This window comes from Rousettus aegyptiacus, unplaced genomic scaffold (assembly GCF_014176215.1).
Source record: "Rousettus aegyptiacus isolate mRouAeg1 unplaced genomic scaffold, mRouAeg1.p scaffold_m13_p_3, whole genome shotgun sequence".
NCBI lineage: Eukaryota > Metazoa > Chordata > Mammalia > Chiroptera > Pteropodidae > Rousettus > Rousettus aegyptiacus.
Genome location: NW_023416306.1, coordinates 150,692,291 through 150,716,491, shown reverse-complemented (window position 1 = coordinate 150,716,491; position 24,201 = coordinate 150,692,291). Strand labels below are relative to the sequence as shown.

At 36.7% G+C, this 24,201-nt stretch overlaps 1 protein-coding gene across 19 annotated transcripts in view; it reads right to left on the bottom strand.

Moving 5' to 3' along the window:
- The window catches only part of SIPA1L1 (signal induced proliferation associated 1 like 1), a 317,068-nt gene that overhangs the window by 95,576 nt on the left and 197,291 nt on the right, over positions 1-24,201 (bottom strand). For all 19 annotated transcript variants that reach the window (XM_016118662.2, XM_016118665.2, XM_016118659.2 and 16 more), the window contains 2 exons: positions 13,919-14,049; positions 9,581-9,769 (listed from right to left, as the gene is read on the bottom strand). In XM_016118662.2, coding sequence (XP_015974148.1) covers positions 9,581-9,769; positions 13,919-14,049 — 320 coding nt within the window. The remainder of the gene's footprint in view (positions 1-9,580; positions 9,770-13,918; positions 14,050-24,201) is intronic.

Genomic DNA, 24,201 nt, shown 5'->3' with positions numbered 1-24,201 from the left:
TTTGAAGATAATTCTGCCCCACTATTGCAGCAAAAACATTCTGAGATTGCCCAATGCTGTGTGAATTCTGAGATTTTCCAGTCTGTTCGGTGGGAACAGAAACTATTGCTGGCTATGTGTGAGGACTGAGGACTTGTCCCCTGCCCTGCCCCAACCTTTAGGGTGGTTCTTACTCTGGCCTCAAGTAGTTTCCTTAAACGTGAGCACTTATCAGTGCTCAGTTCTGTGAACCAGAGGCTCCTGGGCTCCGTCTCTCTTCATGGAGACCTCTGGGCTTCAGCTGGGTGCCCTCCTGCACTGTGGCCTGGAAACTCTCTTCAGCCACAAGGCTGCTGTGATCTTAGGGTTTACTTCATGTTGTTTCTCACCTCTTGGAAATCACTGTACCTCATTGACTGACATCCAATGTTACAAAAATCGCTGTTTCTCTGCTTTGTCTAGTATTTGTTTCAGATGGGAGGGTCCCTCTTTCTCACTCTCAGCTGGAAGCACCTATCTGCCTGCCTTCAGTTTTTAAATCAACTTCATTGGTATATAATTTCTCAACAGTAAAGTGCATCCATTTGAGGCATATAATTTAATTAGTTCTAATATACCTCCACCACAATCAAGGTAGAGAACATTTCTATCGCCCCCCTAAAATTTCCTTGTTCCCATTTACAGTCCATCCCTGCATCAACTAACAGCCTCAGACAACCACTGTTCTATTTTTTCACTACTATAAATTAGTTTTGCCTACATTTTTAAAGAATGCTTTTGCTGGGTAAAATATATTGTGCATTAGCTGTCATTCTGGATGCGTCTTCTAGCTACAATCTTTTCTCTTTGCTTTATAACCCAGCAAATGGTTAATTTTAACAGCAATTATCTCACTGTTCTCCTTTGAAGGCATTTTTTCCTTTGGCTATTTTAAAAATTTGTCTTTTTCTATTATTTTTAGCAACATCTTATTTTACTATGATGGGCTTACATCTGATTATATTCACCTTGCTTAGGGCAGGCAGAGCTCTTGATTCTGTCTTAATTCATCTTCCATCGGTTTTGGAAATTTCTTTACAAGTATTTCTTCAAATATTGATTCTGTCCCCAAATAATGCTTTACTCTCCCTTCTCCTGAGAACTGGATTATATATATGTATTTCACTGTGGTCCACATGCCCTTTAGGCACTTTTCTGTATTTCTCATATTTTGCTTCCATTTTTCAGTTAAATCTTTCTGGTAACCTGTCTTCAATTCTTCCATTTTCTCTTCTGGTGTGTCTAATATGCTCTTAAACCCATCTACTGAGATTTTAACTTTATTTTTTTTTCAGTTCTAGAATTTCAATTTGATTGCTCAATTTGATCTAGTTCTCCAATGACCTTTGAACTCAATTTTTTATTTCCGCAGCTCCCATGAAATCAATCCGTCTATAAAAAATGCGGCTGTATGTTGAACTTAAGCCCAAACCTCCTACAGATCAGCAAATATCCAAGGAAAAAAAAAATGCTGCAGGATGCCTTTAATTTTGATAAATTCCGGTTTCTCAATTATTTTTCTGAATCAAGTTTTTGGTGTAATGTCTAAAAACTCTTAACTAAGCCCTATGTCCGAAAGATTTTCTATGTTTTTGTCAAAATTTTTTATAGTTTTACATTTCAACCTGTGATCTATTTGAATAAATTTTTGTGCACTGTATGAGGTTTAGGTCAAATTCATTATTTTATCTATGGTGTATAATTGTCCCAGTACCTTCATTTGAAAAGCCCATCTTTCTCTACTGAATTATTTTTACCCCTTTGTCAAAAATCGATTGGATATATTTCTGTGGGGCTACTTCTGGTTTTTCTATTCTGTTCTGATGATCTATGTGTCTATCCTTCCAATAAATATAAGGTATAGTCTTGATTAGTGTCGTTATTATAAGTCTTGAAATTCGGTAGAATAATTTCTATTTTATTCCTTTTCAAAACTGTTTTAGCTATTCTGGTTCCTTTATCTTTCCATATAAATTTCAGAACAACCTTATCTATAATTGTAAAAAATCTTGCTAGGATTTTGATACTAATTGTGTTAAGCTGTATATCGATTAGGGGAAAATGGACATCATTAATACGTTAAGTCTTTTGATCCATGAATATGGTATGTCTCTCCATTTATTTAGGTCTTCTTTGATTTCTTTTATCAGTGTTTTGTAGTTTTCAGCATACAAGTCCTATAAATGTTTTGTTAGAGATATACTCATAGTTAATTTCTTATCGAGGGATTGTAAATGTTATTTTCAGTTTCCACATGCTCATTAAAATAAATCTAAATGATCTGGGTAAGCTGGTATTGAATGATACAATCTTGTTGAATGTACCTCTCAGTTCTAGGAAGTTTTCATGGATTCCTTGGGGTGTGTACATAGACTATCAAGTTATTTGAAACAAGGACAGTTTTATTTATTTTTTCTCTCCTTTATCTACACATCTTTTATTTCCTTTGACTTATTATGCTGACCAGAACTTTCAGTATCATAGTGAACAGCAGTGGTGACAATGTACATCCTTACCCTGTTACCATTAAGTCTTTCACCACTGAGTATGGTATAAGCTGTAGGTTTTCTGTAGATTTTTTAAAAATAAAGCTGAAGAAATTTCTCTATATTTCAGTTTGGTTATGAATGACAGCTGGGTTATTCCTCAAACCTCACAGTCCCTAGCTAATCGGCTTCCTTCTCCCACCTTTCAGATTCATTTGTTTGTTGTATATGCAACATACAAGTTTTTTTTAGCTATACTTGGTAAGAAGAACACAGAAATAAATATACTTACTTTCTAATTCTAGAAGCAAAAATCCAAATTTACTTTTTAAAAATATTTTGTTAGTGTTTCTGGGTATTCTTAGTAGGTCTAGAGCTAATCTGTGACAACTTATTGTTATTACCAGACATAAGACTTTGGTCGTTTTTTAAATTCTCAGGATTTACACTGAAAGCATTTATTTTGGTTTGTTCTTCATAAACATAACTTCCTAAAGGTTCATCACTATACTGTCCTCCAAAGAGAATGACAAGAGACTGAAAAAATTCAGTGTTGGGAACAACAACAACAAAATGCTAGTTAGAAAACTTATCCTCATTGGAAATTACTAAGAACAATCAAATTGCTTTAAAAATAACATATGGATAGTGGGTAGAAAACTTATTTAAAAAAAAAAACCTGAGATGCTGTCAAAATTATTTATACATGTGCATACACACATTCCATTTTTATCTGTGGCATAATGTATAGGAAATATTCTATACACAAAATAATCTCAATCTTCTCTAATGATATGTTGTGCAAAATTTCTCACAAAAAATAAAAAGCTTCACATCAGGTATGAAAATGATAATAAATGCCCCTGTTTTGATTTAACATTGAGATGAATTTCAATTTTATAAGGAAAGGCTCATCACTGCAGCACTGTTTGTAATAAAAAGAAGACTAGAAATAAACCAAATGCTTATTAATAGGGAAACTGATGAAATAAACTACAGTACAGTAGTACGACAGAATATTATGCAGCAGTAAAGCTTTCTACGTACTGACATAGAAGGATCTCCAAAATACATCGCAAAGTGAAAAAAGCAAATGTCTACAGCATGCTGTATTTTGTATAAGAAGAGGGGGAAATAAGACTACATGTGCATATTTGGTGATCTCCATACAAAGAAGTGTAGGAATACATGAGAAAAATGAAAGTGGTGACTATGGGGAGGAGAGAGGAGAGAGAGAAACAGGGTGGAAATGAGACCCCTCAACGTCAACATAATCACTTGGATTATGTTGGATCACTTGGATCTGAAGATACTAGCTAGTTGAGTCCTGTAGGAAAGAAAACTAGCACAGCTTTTTATTTTAAAGCTGAATTTAAAACATAATCCACAATTTAAAATCAAGAAGACTGAAATATCTGCAATCAGTTATTCTTCTTGAATTGCGAACCAAATGCTACCGCTATCAGTCACGTGACCACTGGAAAGGTCTCCGTCCACTCATCCGGCCCAGCCTCAGCCAGGGGAAAGAGCGTGGATGAGCGAGGGCAGAGGAATCATTACTTGTGAACAGATACGACAAAGCTACCAATGCCACTGCCTTCCTTCTCTGACCTGATGACTGTCATGCACATTTCTTTCCTGATAATGTACATACAGGTCCATGAGTTGTCTGGAACCAATTCTGTGGCCATGTGCTTTAAACATGCATTGGCTGATATCATAATCTCAGAGAAGATTAAAATTTCAGGAATGATAATTGTTCTATGAAGCTTCATTCATAGAAAATGGGTTTGGGAAAAAATGCTTTCCCTGTGGCTCATTCTTTAAATTAAGCTGCCTAAATCAAAGAAAAAAGTGGCTGGTCAAACTAATTTATCCTCAATAAAATAATGCAACACAACAATAAATAGGCTAAGTCCACAAAGAATTTTATCTATGTCTTTAATCAAAGGAATAGTACTATTCACTATCAAATAAACGTTGCTTCTTTCCTTACAGCTACTCTTGAGATATGTATTGCAGACTAATTAGGTACTTTTCCCTTTTAACTTCAATAAATTGAAGGTTAACTTTTTAAAGAACCCAATAGATATTTTCATTTCTTTGCATTTTTAGTAAGCATCTAGAAAAACAGTGGAGATAATCATTTAGGTAAAACCACCACCGTGTACATAAGACTTGACATGCCCTAATGAAGACAGGACTACTAATTTTCTCTACTGCAAACTGGCAATTGTACTTCAAAGATTTTTAAGCTTTACTCCCATCTTGTTTGCGTTTAACATGTTATACTTAATACTGGGCACTGAAGCCTGCAGTAATAAAGCACAGAGGGAGCCATCCTTCCAGTTTTTTCTCCCACTCACAGCCAAGGAAAAGGAGGACAAGCTGGACAGAATGTGGGCTCTGGAGTCTGAATGCTGGATGCAAGACCCACCTCTACCAGACCCTGACTGTGACCTGCGTTGGGGCACCTCTCAACCACTTTGCGCCTCGGTGCTCTTGTCTGTAAAGCAAGAACGATAGCATCTGCATCAAAGGCTACTGAAGATTAATTAGAACATTTCATGTAAATTGCTTCACACAGTGCCTGCCTGAGTCACTGCTCAATAAGAAATATCTATTTTTATAACTCTCTTATGTGTGTCTCACACTCTTGCTCACCTGGACTGCCTGCTGCCCCATCGCCATGCTCTGCCCTTTTGTCCCTCTGTGCTTTGTTCTTATTATTCTGAGTCTAGACCACTGTACTGCGTATTCTCTGGCCTGATGAAATCCTCTTCCCCTCCAGGGCCTATCTCATCCCGATCCATCTAACCAGTTATGACTTGGCCCCACTGGCTTACATCTCCATTGTTCTTTGTTTATAGTTCTTTTATTATACTCATTATATTAAACCTGATTTCCATTACAGTAATTTATGACCTTGTCTCTTTCATGGATAATGACTGTGTCTTACCAGCCGATTTAGTTTACAGTATTGAACAATCTGCAGAGTGGTTATTCAATAAGCATTTACTGAATCTGAAACAGTTGTGATTACTTGTGACAATAAGCATAATATATTATACCACCTATAATAGCAGCTCTCTCATAGGATGCTTATACAGATTAAATGAGATAATACACGAAAAGGGCTACTAAGAAGTAACTATTTCACCATAATCGATCACAGCTACTTTTACTTCGGTGTTCACCGTGGGGCCGGCACTGCCCTAAGTGCTTTACACATGTGAACTCCTTGAAACGGGGCCTGGCACGGCAACCACTTGCATTCCACTTGCACAGAGTAGGTAAGATAAAGGTGTTCTTTTTAATGACTGATAAAGAAAAATGGCAAATTTAAAAGTCATTGAATTGGTCTTATTGGTAAAAAGTTGGCTTGAATAAATAATAAATTCCTGATATTTCAGAGTAGTTCAGAGAATCAAAATAATTCGAGATATGTAAAAGTATAAGACAACTTGGAAAACTTAAAAATGAAAGGTACAATTATGCAAATTTGTAGCCAGTGTTCAAGACTACTAAGGAAAAATGGCCCTGAGAACTTCTGAAAGTCTCAATTCTCTCAGTCATTAAATGGGCCAATAACTGGAACCTATTATTACACAGGGTGCTGTGAGGATGAAACCAGATGATGCTGGTGAAAGGCTCAGTGTAATAAATAAGTACATATAAATGGAATTTGCTTTTATTAAGAGATGCTCTCAATTATATAACTGAAGATCTAGGATGGTGATGGATAAACTAAATCCTGAGTTAACCAAATTTTATGCGTCACAACCTATTCCAAGTGCTTAACAGTGTGAAATCATTGGCAGGTAAGTTTCATGTTCTCACTGCCCTATACATGATAATGGAAATGGACATCGATAAATAGTGAAGGGCCCAGAAAGGTTTCACGAAGGAGAGTGTGACAACTTGGATAAAGCACAGGAATACATGCGTTTCAGGAATTAAAATGCCTACTTCAGTTCCCACATACCTATCAGAGTCTATTCAAGTGAAAACCAAATTTTTATATTTTTGTGAAATGCCTTCCATTTTAGAGATATAATTTTCATTTGTTTTTCTGTTCATTTCAGCTTTTAAAAGCCGTAAATGAGAAAATAAGGCACCAAGAATCTCAAAGGCAGAATGCCACTATGTAGCAAGCAATAGTGTTTTCTTTTTCCAAGGGTAATTATGTAAGCTATTTAAAGTAGAGAAGATATTAAAAGAATCATTTAAATAAAATTTAAAGGGAGATTTAGAAGTGAGCCCAGTTTTTTGGTATCATACTATGAATCTCTTTAAATATAAGGATGTACAAAGCATGAACTTTTAAAAAATGGTGCCACAGATGGAAACCAAAAATGCTTTACAATGATTCCAATGCATAATCTACTGCACTTACAAGCATTTCTTTTTTAAAATATGTATTTGTAAAGACACCAAAATAATCATTTTCTCAAAATGATTCCAAGGCATTAATGAGGATTCTCACCAAAAAAAAAAAAAAGACTCCCCAGACGAAATGCGTAAGTATGTATATCTGTTTTTTGTCAGTACAATCCTGGCTTTGAATGTTATGAAGATATAAATGAAAAGACAGAGGCCAAGTGGGTGCCCCTTAGTCCAGATATAGAACTGCTCATATAGAATAGCAGGTTTTAAACTCCTAGATTCCACCACCCAGTAAAGTTTCCAAAATAAAACTGGGGAGAGACTCACCTAGATTGCCAAGAAAATTTCACCAAGAAAAGGCATTACAGAAAACAACACATGTCCCAGAAAAGATAAAGCTAAAGGAGTTCATCACCACCAAACCAGTATTACAAGAAATGTTACAGAGACTTCTTTTAAAAGAAGAAAAAAGACCAAAGCCATGAATAATAAAATGGCAATAACCACACCCCTATCAATAATTACTTTAAACAGAAATGGATTAAATATTCCAATTAAAAGATACAGGGTGGCTGAATGGATAAAAAACAAGACCCCTATGTATGCTTCCTACAAGAGGCTCACTTTAGATGGAAAGAAACACAGACTGAAAGTAAAGGGATGGAAAAGATACTTTATGAAAATGGAAACAAACAAAAAGCTAGTGTACCAATACTTGTATCAGACAAAACAGACTTTAAAACAAAGGATATAATAAGAGACAAAGAAGGACCCAGCAATTCCACTTCTGAATATTTATCTGAAGAAACACAAGACACCAATTCAGAAAGAAAGTCATATACACCCTTCTGTTCGTTGCAGCATTATTTACAACAGCCAAGATATGAAAGCAACCTAAGTGTCCATCAATAGATGAATAAAGTTGTGATGTGTGTGTATATATACGTATGTATGTGTATTTTATACAAAAATTGTGTGTGTGTATGGAACGTCACTCAGCCATAAAATAGTGAAATCTTGCCATTTGTAACAACATGGATAAACCTAGAAGGTACCAAGCTAGGTAAATTAAGTCAGATCAAGACAAATACCATATGATTTCACTTATATGTGGAATCTTAAAAAATAAAACAAACAAACTCATACAGAGAACAAGCTGATTGTTGCCAGATGAAAGTGGGGGGGTAAGTGAAGTGGGTGAAAAGGGGGATTAAGATGTGCAACATGTCAGTTACAAGAACAGTCATGGAGACGTAAAGCACAGCAAAGGGAATAAAGTCAATAATATTGTAATAACTATGTATGGTATCAGATGGGTACTTAAGACATCAAGGGGATCATTCATAAGTTATATAAATGTCTAATCACCATGTTGTACATCTGAAACCAATATAATTGATATTGTATGCGAACTATAATTGAAAAATAAAAAAATTACTAATTAAAAAACACATATTATTATCAATAATTTATGAAGGAAAGGCTATTTTAATACCCTCCAAGATTAAGAAGCCCATAATTTCAGAATAACACAGTTTTGTGAATTAAATAAATTTAGCTTTAAGTTAAACTCATTATAGTGTCCTTAACTTTCCTGTGTTGATGGGGCCAAAAAATCTTCATCATTGATCAGCCCATCTGTGGTCCAACACTAAGTTGCAATCACTAAGAGAGGGCACTAAATGCACCAGAGATCTCATAAAATGTCTACAATTGGGGCACCCTTTTTTTTTTTTTAACTCAATGTGGGTAAACAAGGGGGAAATAACAATCAACACCTCCTTTATATAAAATAATCTGTTTCAATGTAGAGTTTAGAATATGCAATATATTATGCAATAGATGATTATATTATCAATGTCTAATGTTGTTATTCTCCTTAAAAAGCTACTGAAGAATGTGGATATACTCTCTGGTTAGTGAATTTTTCAGAAAATAACTTTTCATTCTCTGCCCTTCTGCTGCCTCTATATGAATTATCCTGTCATTCATTTGCATTTTGACCAAATGGCCCTTACATGAAAGTATAGGAAGTATAAAAGTAAGAAATCTTGTGCATTTTCATTTTGTTACTAATTGTGACCCAAATTTTTAAAATTTTGTTTTTAGGAACCTTAGCAAAAATGCATTGTTGGTGATACAAACAGACCTTAAAATTTTAAGCTTTTAAGAATGGTATGCTGTAGTGGCTTAACGGTTCAGGCTTTGAACTTATTAACTCTGTTAACTTGGGCTTGCTATTTAATCTCTCTGTGCCTCAGATTCCTTGTCTCCGAAATGGGGATAAATAATGGTACAGTACTCATAGGGTTGGGAGATTAAATGAGATAACATATTTAAGGCACGTAAAACAAAGCCTGGTGAATATGCTCATTAGTGTTAACTATTATCATTACCGTTATTGCGAGTACTTATTCCTAGAGTACTTGAAAAATTCACAGTATTTATAGATTACCAAAAAAGTTAAACATACTTTAAATACCATATATATCAATTCTGACATACAGAATTTCATTAGATGAGAAATATAAAGAGAACCAAGATAAAAGAAACTGAGTAATTGCAAAGAGAATATCCTTCACAATAAATGACATCAGTTGTCCTCGTCAAAAAGAAATATCAAGGCCTATATTCTGGAAGCCTAGCAGGAAAACTGAGCCATAAAAATATTTTCTGGAAGCCACACTTACCCCTTGTTCATCCAGTTTCATGAGCTGCTCTGTGACCTTGGGAGTGTTGAAGGCCAACCGCAGGCACTGGACATTGAGCTCGGGAATCACGTGCTCTAACACTTCTTTCAGAGGCAGCCCTCTGGCTGTCGAGTGCTTTGCTGTTGAGGGAATAGCATCCTCCAGGACTGAACCTCTCAGTGTCATGAGCTGAAAGAGAGACACGTGCTCCAGTGAGAGGAGTGAATCCAGTAGTCTCCCACTTATCCGAGGGGGATATCTGAAACTGTGGATAGTGCTAAACCCTACATATACTGTGTTATTTCCTATACATATACACCTATGATAAAGTTTAATTTATGAATTGGGCACAGCAAGAGATTAATAAATAATAAAATAGAACAATTACAATAATATACTGTAACAAAAGTTATGTTATGTGATCTCTTTCTCAAAATATCTTATTGTACTGCACTCAGCCTTCTTGTGTGATATGAGACAATAAAATGCCTACACAATGAGGTGAAGTGAGGTGAATGCCACAAGCACTGTGACATAGTGTTAGGCTACTACTAAGCTTCCCACGATTCTTCAGAAGGAGGATCATCTATTTCAAGTGATCCTGGATCACCGAGATGATGTTGATGGTTGGATGTCAGGAGCAGACAATGCCAATGGTTGGGGAAATTTAACATCTTCACACTGCAGCTGACCCTGCATACTGGAAGCCATAGAAAGGAAACTGCGGATGGGGGGGGGGGGACTACTGTACATCAAATACAGTGAAAGCCTAAATTGCAATACTCCTTAGGGAGAATCACCAGGGAAATGAAACCTGGAACTTTCCCAGCCAATGGAGAAGAGAGATGACGGTGGGAAAAGCAAAACTCACCATCTTACCATCTTACTCAACAAGGCAAAGGCGCTTGAGGTATTTGCAGTCCACCCATTTGATTTACATCTTTTCTTTATTTATGACTTATTTTCAAATAACATTGGTATAAAAAACATCATTTTCCTATGACTTAACATCTACTTTGATAGAAACAGTTTTGTATGTTTTTTTTTTTTTTTAATTGTGGGAAACTGTCAAACGACTCAGTCACTGCACTCTGCCTTCCATAAAATAACACGTGCCCAGGGACAGCAACTGAAATATTTTCAGTTGAGAAACCTAGACCAGGAATGCTAATTATTGCTAATCCTGCACCACAAAAAGATAACAGCTCACCTCAAGAAAACCAAAGTAGAGAACCGTCATAAGTCCCTGTGCACCTGAAAACTGCACATGTGCCATAAGACTTGGTCCATAAAAAAATTCTCATGCTTACAAATCTATGCAAGTTTTTTTTTGCTTTTGTTTTTTTGTTTTGTTTTGTTTTGTTTTTATGTTCTGCAATGATTATTTTTACTGAAATGAAAGAGATCTGTTTGCATTTCCGTTATCCTGATGCTATTTACTGAAGCACTGGAGTGGCATTGTGGTGACTATGTTCTTTTTTCTTGATGTATTAACAGGAGAAATAGCATGAAAAGTCCCTGCAAAGGCATGAAAACAAAGTCTTACTTATTATATATATATTAGTCCCACAAAGTCCAGCAGCTGTAGACTGGAATCAACATCTAGAGTAAATTTCTATCAAAGGACTTTTGTTAGTTTATTTCAGTGCAAAGCCTTGTAAAGATGTTACGATTAATTCACATTTAAGGATCATTTTTTACTGGAAAGGAAAAATTAAACAAAAGCTAGTGACAAATAAACATCAGAGAGAAGAAGGAAGGCAGGCAAACAGGAAGGAAGGAAAGTATTATTTTAGGCATTAGGCATACAGTAATGAACAATTCAGATAAAAGTCCCATCGTCAATGGGTTTATATTCAAGTAGCGGAGACAGAAAACCAACAAAATAAGTACAATACATGAGATAGTGTTAAATGTCCATGAAAAAATAAAGCCTGGAATTGGATACAAAACAGGGGCATGGGGAGGGGGTAGAAATTTTAGATTCAGTGGCCAAGGAAGGCCCTTTGAATTATGAGTAAAGGCTAGAAGGCATCGAGAGCGCTCTGGCAGAGAGAATGCTGGGAAGAGCAGTGCACCACAGAGGAACAGGGAGCTAGCTCCCAACCTGAGGCGGAGGTGTCCTGAGGGCGCCCAGAGAGAAAGAAGTCAGTGTGGCTGGAAAAGACTAACAAGAGGGAGCTGGAGATGAGGTTGGTAGCAGAGGCCACCGCCTCCTATCCTAGGCTTCGGAGGAGAATGGCTTTTACCCAGAGGGAAACGAGAAACTGTTAGGGGATTTTGAATTGAGAAGTGACAATATGTGGATTACATTTCTAAAGGATCCCTGCTGGGCTGAAAGAATGCAGGGTTTAAGGGTACAAGTAGGAAGCACAGTTCTCCCGAAAAGATGACCTTGGCCTGGCTCAGGTGCAGGCAGTGGGGACGGAAGAAATGGTTGAATTCTGGATATATTTTGAAAACAAAATTCAACAAGTTTTGCTTATATTTGGGGGGCAGAAGGGAAAAGAATTGGGGACGTGGGGAGGAAAAGAAAGGAGTCAAGTGTGGCTTCAAGGTTTCTGGCCTGAAAAAACTAGAATTATAAAGTTGTCATCAGCGAAACATTCATTTGAACATGAAACCTAGCGGTAACGGTCTTTTGACCATGAACATTTGATTTAGAAGTTTCGATCAAAGGCTAAGGAAATGGATCCAAGGGACCTAATTTATCTAACTGGTTGGCAGAAAAAGGTCTAACTGCAAGAGCCAAAAACCCGTGGGAGGTGCTGGTCAAGCATTTTAGACCAAGGTATCAAAAGATGAAAGAAGAGAGGTGGAGGAGGCAAGAGTCAGCGCAGTTCAGCCACCATGCAGAGGGATCCCGTGACGGTGGGACAGGCGCCATCTTGGAGAGCGAGGCTGAGACCAGATGCGGAATGTCTGCAAGGCAACCTGAAAGGGACAATCATGGTAACCAGCGACAGGATCTGAGAAAGACCGTGATTTAGGAAACGTCAATCTCTGGCATGAAGGATGATAGGACAGTGGCAAGAACGGGAATTAAAATGGATTAAAAACAGAGAAAAGGAAGAATATTACAGGGGGCTTAAATCAGAGTGGCCTCGAGAGGAGAAAAAGATAAGAACAGGGAGGACAAAAACGCTTGGGAGTAAGGTAACTGAGGCTCATAGAAATCTGGTGAGATCTCGGAAGCTAGAAATGACCAACTACCTACATTCACCTTCAAAATCGCAGGGTGTTCTCTGTGTTTTTCATGTTCAACAGAAGAATTTACACTGCTTAACTATTAGCTTTGGTGTGGAGAAAAAAATGCACCACAGCATGTTAGTTCTTCATTTCTGTCTGGTCGTTATAAATAATACATTGGATATTAAAGTCATGCCTTTAAAAATCCAATTTTTAATTTCCCCAGAGTTTGCGCTTAGGAACGATGACTAAGTGAGGCCGATCCTTGAAATTCAATGGGGAAAACGAAGCCAAATGCCCTATTTAAACCAGTTTCGAAAACCATTATTCTCCAGATACCTCAAGGGAGTATTAGGCATTACAGTGTAACGACGATCCAAAAGTGAATGAAGCACTGAAAGGCAGTAAATGGATAACTGGCACGACCACACGTGTTTAGAAAGAAAACAGGAAAACTTCACAGTCCCAAACTTGTTCCTGAGTTTTTAAAAACTGCTTTGTTAGCTATTTTATTTTTCCTTTTCTTCTGTAACCCGAATTTCATTTAAAACTCAAAACTCATGTGTTGTATGTATTGGATTCCTAAAAAAGACCCAAGAGCCTGTCTCGCCCCACAATGGAGAGCCTCTGGTTCAAATGGCCGGCATTCAAGGCCTCAGAGAATAGGTCCGAGGGACAGTGAAGTGAAAGAGGAAGAAATGAAAAAGTCTCTTTCTCTCTTCGTGGGTCCACAAATGTCCTAAGCAATAGTGAGGAAGAGGGAGTTAAGTCCTCGGCGACCCTCTCTCCTATGTAAGTACCCGGGCTCTGCAGGCTGGCTTGATACCTTCCAGCTGCCCCAGCAGGACGGGATGTATTCCACTGGGAGTCCAAAGCCTCCACTTCCTTGGGCCATACTCAATGGACATATCTTTCTCTGAATCTAAACTCCCATTCATTTATCGCATTTATCCAGAGCTAGATGGAAAGAAAGCATCCAGATCTAAGCATTACGTCCACCTCTATCACCACCAGAATGAATGAAAGGGGACTTCGTTTATTCTAAAGACATTTGTAACCATGTGATAGAAATGAAATTGCCTTGCTACTGAGACTACTCTATTTTTGTTTCACTTCCATTACGCCTCACCTTTCTCATGTGCAACTTACCTCGCTAGTTCTAAATATTATTCGGTAGTTGTAAGGAGATCCATTTTCTTTCATTTCTTCTGGTTTTTCCCTTCGAATGCTCACAGCCACTGGACCAAGATTCTCATCAGCCCCAAAATAGTTCCAGTGTTCTTAGGTAAAATAAGACAAAACAAAATTAAAATGTTATGTTCTGCTTGATATTTTAGGTCACTCAGGAATTACTCTACATCAATAAAATGTAAACACATTTAACAAATATTAATATTCTTCGATGAGCTACAAAAACAAGGACTTGGCTACACAGGGTTAGTTTCAGATGCAGTAACACTGATCGGAGGTGGACTATCGAGTTTTTTACTTCTCTAAAATTTACTACTCTCTTTTTTTAAAAAGAAAATTTGTGTTTTCTCTCTACAGTCCACTATTTAAATAGGCTACATTGTGTGTTCTTGCCTAAGGGAAAGTTTGTGTCAGGGCTTTTTAGCTTTTCTTTAATAAAAAAAAAAAAAATCTATTGACAATCTAGTTTGAGGAGAGAGGGGTTTCCCCCAGATTAAAAGAGAAGAAAGGCATGTGAGTCACTAAGAAGCACTGTTCCCAGGGAGCCCAGGTGAGCCGAAGAAGAGCTCAGAGGAGCAGGCTTTTGTTCCTCTGTAGTGAGCACAAAAGGCATCCCACAAAGCCACTGAACCTGCAGGGCATGTGTGGGCTGGGACGACAGGCCTCTCCTGGTACCCAGCGTGGTCAGGTGGCTGATGACTGAAGGAATGCTCGCTGCAAACCTTAGCACACCTTAGGGACTGGGGAAAAGCGTCCATTTGACTGGTGCTGAATTTACCTTCCTCCTGATAAGGAAGACCGGGATTAAAACTAAATAATTTTACATAAAATTTTAAAAAGCGATATTTACTGTGCACCTATGTATATGCTTCCTTTAAGAAATTAAAATTGTTGATACATACATGAGATGTTCACAGATATGTTCATAAAACACAGAAATATGTGAAAAGTTAGAGTAAATAACTTATTTTTCAAACCTCCAATATACTTAATATTTGACCTATTTCATTTACATGTGTCATGACTAAATGACTGAGTTGTGTAACGGTATGTCATTCTCATACAAAATGCATAATCATTTGAAAATACATGTTATTCTCATTCAAAACATAGGTATTTGAAAATCCATGAGAAAAACAAGAAATAAGAGCATAAAATAATTTGCTCTAAGAGCATAATCTAATTTGTAGTTTTAAAATTTAGGTTGTGTATAAAATGCTTTGCAAGTACTAAAGAATGACTTTTAAATGTATAATCAAATATTGAGGGCTCTCTAGGAATATTACCATAATCCATGGAGCTTCAAAAAAGAAAAACACATGTGAACACATGCAACAAACATCTCATATATGAACAACCGAGAAACCACCCAATAAAATGTCACAAAATTCATGTATAAACACTCATGTACACCCTTTCAAAGCACAGCACGTGAGAATCACACTCAGAGGTTATTTACTCTTACTTTGCACATAATTTTAAAAAGCTTGGTTGTCTGGTCTTCAAGCCCACAGCTTTATTTCAGAGGTGTGATAATTCCAGATGTTGACAAAGTCCAGAGTGTAGGGCTGATACAGACTTGCATGCAGACAGCAATGTGAGAGAACAACTGACAACAAGGAAGAAAACAGAAAGGGTGGAGACAGAAATAGTATAAAAGCGGACAAGAACTTAAACACAAGACAGAACCTGGGGCGATTTACTGAAGAAGCAAAGGGCTTAACGCACTTCAATACATTCGGGGAATATTTTAACACTGCAGCACAGAACAACTGTGGATGTGTCAAGGATGAGTGGGAGTCACATTTCATTATATTCTGTTCCTTGCACGTTTATGGACTCAACGGAAACCCTACTCTCTAGAAACTCCTCAATCACACCCGACAAACCTCAAGAGGGACAGGTGAGACTGCCGTTTTCTGCTGCTGGTGAAAGCCTATGTCGAGCCATTGTCAACAACCTTAACCTGTCCTCAAGCTGTCCCTAGCCAGCTCTTGCTCCCCTTCAACAGAGCAGATATTTCAAATGTTTGCTATTCTTCAACTTCCTCCATCTGCTTTCTCCTCAATCTCAGCAAATAATAATGCTGTCTATATTACAGAGAAAATAAAGATGTCATTTCAGAAGCCAACGTCCTCATTTTCCATCATACACACTTACCTGGATCCAGACTTCTGCTTCTTTTTCTTTACAATCCCAAACCCAGTTTCACCCTAAATTCTGGCCTCCACTCAGTCCACCTTTCCCAGAGACTCTGATGCCTGATCGGCATCTCTTCAACTTCTCCCTTTCTATTCGCTGATTCCCATCCTCATTTAATCAGGCTCAAGTCCCCTTCATCTTTAAATGTAACACCCTGACTCCTATCACCCTTCAGGTTAACTCTTCTTTCCTTTCTTCCATTGGAAATTTCTTGAAAGACCTAATTCCGCACCTTGGAATTACTATAATCTGACTCCCATTTACAGTCACCAATGACAGCCTTAAAGTTAAAAACAAATAAATATGTCGGTCCTCATCTTGCTCAACCTCTCCTTCCCATTGGGCACATCTTCCTTTTTTTTTTTATTTAGGAACACTCTTCCTGGCTTCTATGACACCACCCTCTCCTGATTTTTCTTCTACTACTCTGGCTGTTCTTAGTTTCCCTTCCTCTCCCGATCCTGAACACTCTAAACACTTTCAAAATTTCAACTGCTATCTCATTACTGATGATTCTCAAAAGTCTACATGCCCACTCCAGACTTCTCTAAGCCCTTGATCTCCACATCTCCCTAATGAATCTGTTTGCATGTGGGCATCTGCGAAAGCGAACCCATTACCTTCCCTATATTGCTTTCCCTGGAGTTCCAATTTCAGTGACTGCTACCACTTCACCTAGTTGCTCCTGACAGACCCACTGTCATGCCCTGTGAATTCTAATTCCTGCATCCCTCTCAACCCTATCTATTTCTTCTCCATTCCACAGCCACTGATGCCCCCTCATTATCATTTGCCTGGATGTTTTAAGTCTTCTAACAGGTTTGCTTTCATCCAATTCATTTACACGGAAGCTAGATGGTCCTTCTAAAATGCAAATCTGAACATCACCATTAAGTTTAAAATCTTTCCCATTTCCCAAGGGTCCTTGGATACTTTTAATGGCTTCCCCCAAGGCCCTCACAAACTGTCACCAGCCTAGCACTTAAATTTTAACCTCGACCTTCCCATTATCCTGAACTCTGAGAACCAAGGACACTGAATTGAACTTCTCTTCAAACTCACTGTGCCCTTTCTTACCTGGAAGCTCTACCTAGAACATTCTTCCCACAACTCACTACTTGACTGAGTCCTCTCATCCTTCAGGTCTCATCTAAGATATTACTTAGGTATCTTCTAAAAGAGTTATTGACTACTGGAGCAAAATGAAAGTGTTACTTTGTAAGTTAATACTAATACTTTATTTAAAGTGTTAAGAATTTATAAAAATACAAATTAGTGATGGCAAATATTTAATATATTTCGAATGCAAAAATTTAGAAATGGTATAACATAAAAATGTAAATATAAAAAAATAAATATTAAATACAATCATTTTAGTATAAATTGCCAGATAAAATAAGTGTCATTTAAAAAAGAAACTAAACCTTACATGAAAATGAAAAATGTTAATTAAAAAAACAAAAAAATTAAAGATCACTTAAATTTTTTGTGTGTCATCAACACCCAACTATATTGTTGTGTAATTTTCACCAGATGCCAAAGACGTACATTTCTGAGTTGGGGAAATGTTGATGAGATAATTATAAACTAATTCTTAACACTTACTTCAGATTCTGTCTTCAAACATACCCATCTATGGTTGTATAAGTGCAGGAAGATCATTTAAAATTTGCATTTGCGCAGAAACATCAATCTTTTTCTTTTTTTAATTAAAAAAGATCTCTCACTATTACTTGGAAGAAAGCATTTCCATTTGGTCTTATCTTTTTCAGTTTTACTGGTGTAGATGAAGATTTTGGTTTGGCCTCCTGTGTTAAATTCACCACTATCATGATCAGACTCTGCTTATTCAAAAAAGTCTTTCAATTTGAGTAAGAATTATTCTCACAAAAAATGTCTTGTTTTTTGTCCACTGTCCATTTTTCTGCTCCTGAAGATTATAAAGGTATAGAAAAAAAGGAAAACCCTTTCTACATAAACACAGCTGTATTAATTCAAAATCCTAAAGTAGTGTGTAACTCTGGTGGATGAGTCTGGTTCAGCAGTAACCTTACACTGAATTTCTGAGTCCTTAAATTTTGGTGCCAAGATAAATGACCAAATGACTCAGATTTTTTTTTTTAAACTAAAATACTGGTCCTGCTGCTCAATAACTACAAAAAAACAAACGATCCAATCAAAAAATGGGCAGAGGATCTGAACAGATACTTCTTCCCAGAGGACATACAAATGGCCAACAAATACATGAAAAGATGCTCAACATCACTAGCTATTAGGGAAATGCAAATCGAAACCACAATGGGCTACCATCTCATACCTGTCAGAATGGCTATAATCAACAGGACAAGTAATTAACAAATGTTGGAGAGGATGCGGAGAAAAAGGAATCCTCATGCACTGCTGGTAGGACTGCAAATGGCACAGCCACAATGGAAAACAGTATGGAGGTTCCTCAAAAAACTAAGAATTGATCTATCATACGACTCAGCAATCCCTCTACTGGGTATTTATCCCAAAGAGTTAAAAAATCAAACCCATAAAGATATTTGCACACCAATGTTCATAGCGGCATTATTCACAGTGGCCAGGACATGGAAGCAACTGAAGTATCCTGTGATAGATGATTGGCTAAAGAAGCTGTGGTACATATACACAATGGAATGTTACTCAGCCATAAGAGATGAAATCCTGCCATTTGTGACAACATGGATGGAACTTGAGATAATCATGCTAAGCAAAATAAGCCAGACAAAGTTGAAAATCACATGATGTCACTTATATGTGGGATAGAAATCTAAAAGCAACAAAGGAACAGGGCAAACAAACAGAGACTCATGGGCATGGACTATAGACTAGTGTGGTTACTAGAGAGTAGGGGGTGGGGGAGGAGAGGGGAGGTAGATGGAGTAAAGGGAGTCAGATATAGGTGGGTAGAGGGAGGATGAAGTGGGTAAAGGGGATCAAATATATGGTAGCTGAAGAAAACTGGACTTCGGGTGGTAATCACACAACAGAATATACAGATGTTAAATTATAATGTATACCTGAAAACTATATAATTGTATTAACCAATAAACCAATTACCTCAATAAACTTAATTTAAAAATAAAATAAAAATAAAAATAAATAAAATAAAATAATAAATTACTGGTCCTTCTGGCCACTGTTGACTCTGTCTGTTCTACAGTTTCACTGGACTGAGTACCTTCCTCTCAGGACTAGAGCCTTTGGGCAGCCGTACTTACTTGCTCCATGCTGTATTTTTTATTTTTTCCAACCTGCCATTTACTTCCACTCCTTGCTAATGGAGCTATCGACCAATTGTAGACAGCCCTTCCGGCGGGATCCACAATCGGGGTGGGGAGGTGGAGCAGAAGGAGAAGAAGGGGAACAAGGACAGGGGAGATGCAGACAAAGAAAGACTAGGAAGCCTCTGGTGAGAGAATTCAGGATGATGAAAGTCAGGAAGGGCAGAGGAACTGTACACTCGAGTAGGGTGGATTGATCTGCTTATGAATGAACTGAAATACAGAAATTACACGACCCAAAATAATGATATTTTAGTGCCAGCCTACTGGAATGCCAAAAAACAATACTGCAATCACCATATTAGAATCATTGTATTAGAATAATGTAATGCAGTGAGTTGAGGCACATTGCCAAGCACTCTAATATTCATATCAACTATGAAAATAGAGGTATTTCCTTCTTTTTTACAGATGTGATAGCTATGATTTAGTGAGCGTAAGTCACTTCCAAGACACAGCTAGTAAAGAGCACTATCAGAATTCAAACACACAATTTTAACTACTGATTTCAAAGCTCATTCTCTTAGCCATCACATATACATTATCTTCCCAAAAGTTTCTAAAATTATTCTATGAATTTTATAAAGTTAAATAAATTTTGGTGCCTAAAGGGATTAGTTAGCCAGATCACACATAAAACTTTATTGGTTGATGTGCTATAGAGACAAGGTTTCATTGTGTTTAAAGGGAGAAATATTGTCTTATCCATATATGGTTGATTTCCTCCACCTTCATTTTTCATATTTAACACCTAAACAAATGTTTATCCTGAAGTTTTCTTGTTAGTTCTGGCTCTCAAGTTTTAACAAGGATGGTAAAAAGGGTTCCAATGAGCAGTTCTGCCATCACTAGGACATTCCACACAAGTAGCTATATTTTTGGTTGACAAATTCACAATAAAATTTCACATTCTTAGGGAGGGGAAACAGTATATATAAGTCAAAGCTCCAAGTAATTAGATCAAGTACAGTCATGTTACCTGATTATGAGATATGTATAAGCATGTATATGCAAGGCAAAAAAAGGTAACTTTAATTTTATTTATTTATTTGTTTGTTTGTTTTTAAGTCTGGTATTTTAATTGTAAAGGAGAAAAGAAATATCAAATTATAAGAGTTATGGGGCTTCCACCAGCAATTTTTGGACTGCTTGTACTGGTTTTTGTATTTGCAGACTCTATATTAATATTTCAGTTGTACATTTCCCTAGGGAAAACAATATAATCTGGACTGTGTATAACTATGAACAAAAATACATTTTATTTTTTATAATTTGCAAAGTTATAATTCATGGCCTCAAATAGTTCTTTAGAATTGTTGGAATTTAGAGTTTAAGTAGGGAAAATAAACTGATAAACACAAAGCAAAGAAATAGAAGGCAAATGAAACTTAACCACTATCTCGTGCCTAACATTCCTGAAGCAAAAAATGGTCCTTGGTAGAGCTGTCATACATTCACTCATGCGCTGCTGATGGCACTGTGAATTGGTATCAACCATTTCAGAAACTATTCTGTGTGTGTATATACTATAGCAATATATGTTAAAGTCACAAAAAGGTTCCCATTCTAATCTTAGTTACCCTAACTGACTAATCAGAAGGAAAAAATGAAAGTTCTTCCAAGTTTTCTGGAAAAGGCATCTTAACTGATTACAGAAACAGGGCACTAAAGATACCAGTATAATGCGGACAGACTTGGGCCTCATTATGCATCAGCAGGTCAAAGAATGGAACAATGACAACTTTACTAGCTAGAATTAAAATTATTTCACCATTGCCAATACTTTAAACTATTATTTCTTAAGAGTCTACTTGGTGGGCTACAAGTGTGCCACTGTCTATGCAGTCAACAAATCTGACCCTTAATCTTCTCATTAGTTCAATATTCTCATTAGATAGAGAATATGGATGACACTAAGAAGACCGCTCGCTATAGCAAATGCTTCTGTAAAGTTGCTTATTTGCCTACTGGGTTTAAGTTGTTTAGACTTTTTTTTTTTTTGCTGCAACTTACATCTTAATACGATAATGACTAGATTAGAAAGGACAGATTCAAAAGTTAAAGAAAAAAATTTTTTTAAAGGCAGCCGCAGCATATTCTGCTTTTAAAATGAAACACAGCTTTGTCAAAGTAGAGGCAAACTGTTAAAGAATGGTTCTTTCAGGGAAGGACACCACTCAGGGATTCTCAGTCTCTGGCCTATAAGGGCTAATCCTAATTAAAAGGGTGGAGGAGTTTCCATAAGAACTAAATAGCCTAAGACATTGCGTCATAATCAAAAGCAGGTCAGAGTCATAGATGGGGACATTTACACAGGATTGGCCACCTGCCAGGATTCTGTCCTAAAACACTCCACTAAGCTTATAATTATTGTTGCACAAGAGTAATTGCCCACATTTACAAAATGCACAATACTCTGAAGTTCCAATTCTTCTTTCCAAAGTAGGGTGGTGTATCTGCCAAAACTGCATAAAGTTCTGGGGCTTAAAATTGTAGATAACTAAGCTGCCCTTAATAGCCCCTAACCTGCCAATAAAACATAGACTAATATGAAGTTATGTCAACATTAATAAAGTGTATCAAAATAATTAAAGAAAAAAGTACAAATAAAACTATTGAAACAAAGAGAAACAAATGGAAAATACAGAGTAACACAATCAAATTAAGAGATTTTTTTTTATTGGCCAATATCAACCTATGATAAATAGCCAATAATTATTTTTTTAAACTTGTCTATGGATAGAAATTAGGGGGTCTATGAACTTGAATGGAAAAAACTATACTTTTATTTTCACTAACTTCTAAATGAAATGTAGCATTTCCATCAATTATAAACGTAGGCAACAAACTACAGTAATATTAGCTAGTCTGTGATTCTGACAACTATAGATATCATGGACATTGCCATAGCTCATTATAGTTACTGCAGAGCAGAGATATCAAAATACCAATTATGCTCACTGCTAGTTTGAAATTATGGTAGTTACCAACCTGAAGCTGGATCTTTTGTTAATGCAATAAGAAAACATATATATTAATATGTCACAAATTTTAAACACTTTGACAACTATATTTTAATATGCTTTGTACTTTTATTTAATGCAGTTAAAAATATACTCTAAGGACTGTCTACAGATTTGACCAAACTGAGAAAGGGATCAATAGGAAAAAAAAAAAAAACACACATAGGAACATCTGATGTAAACATTTATAATAACGAGAAACTGGAAAATCCGCATTACAACAACTGGAAAATTATAAATGATGGTATAGCCAATATGGAATCACAAAAGAATAAATAAAACTGTATTTAATGATCCTTATTTTACTTAAAAGTATGCATGTATTTAAAAAGATGAGACAGAAATAAAATTACTGGTAATCACAAAATTTTATTTTCTGTAGTTACTAATATTTCTGTAATGAATATATATAATTTATAATAGGAAGATTTTTAAAAGTTTAAAATGATCAATGAGTTTAAAGACTGTTTTTAAAGACTGCATATTAATGTGACTCTTCTTCTAATGTTAGTTAATATGAATTCGAACGCCATCTGGTAGGGGAGAAGTATTTAAAATCCAAATGAAAGAAATTACAATGAGACACCTGTCTCTAACTCAACTTCTTTATATTTAAAACACCCTTTGTACCTCCTTATCAGGGATAATACAGCAAGATGTCTTCCTAAGTAAACTGCTTTTGAATGATTTGGAAGGAAGTCCCTCCAAGACTGCCAGCAATTCAGTCAAGGCAGAAGTCACTGCTCCTCATGAGGGCAGGGCCTATGCAGTGTCTCAAAACCTCAGAACAGCCCACACACTTGTTGACTAACTGTCCATAAGAGCTGTAGACATTGCTTCTGTTGATGCTTTTACATCAAATGCTTCTACTTGACTTGAACGCAGTCAGGAAGATCTCTCCTCTCAACCCCACCCCTGAGGCTCAGATGAATGGCCTCCTGATAGTACTAGAAGAGAGGGGGTTCCATGAGAAGACGGGGAGAGTAACTGATACAATAAAGCAAACATTTTTTGAGCACCTAATTTCAAAAACTACATGCCAGGCTTTTTAAATACGTTATCAATTGTACAGAAATAACAGTTCTAAAGGGCCCTATTTCCTTGAAACTTCAAAACAAAGAGCATAGAAAGTCTTTGGGATGCGGGACTCAGTAAACACAGCAGTCACTCTGATGCCCGTGGCACAGCAAGCTGGGGAAGCAGTGCCCTTTTCATGCAGAGGGTTCGTGTATTAGCTGCTGGTACTGACTGCACCCAAAGGTCTTTGTTCTTTACTTTTTATCTTAACTGCTTTTAGACATACAGAAAAGTTGCAAAAATAGTAGAGGGAGTTTCTATATATCCCCAAACCAGTCTCCCCTAATGTTAACATCCTATGCAACTACATACAGCACCATTATCATTAACAAAACCAGAAAATTACCACTGGCAAAACCCATTAATTGAAGATCTTACTCGAATTTCACCTGTTTTTCCACTATGTCCTACTTTTCTTGGTCTGAAATCCCATTCAATATCCCATGTTACATTTAACTGTACTTTTTCTTGGTCCCATGCAATCTGTAACAGTCTCCAATCTTGTCTCTCATGACTTTGTTACCCCTGAAGAGTATTTTTCACTCGGTCTGGGCACATGTGGTGATTTCACATGACTGGGCTGAGATTACACATTTTGGTCAAGAGAACCAAGGAAAGGAGGTAAACTCAG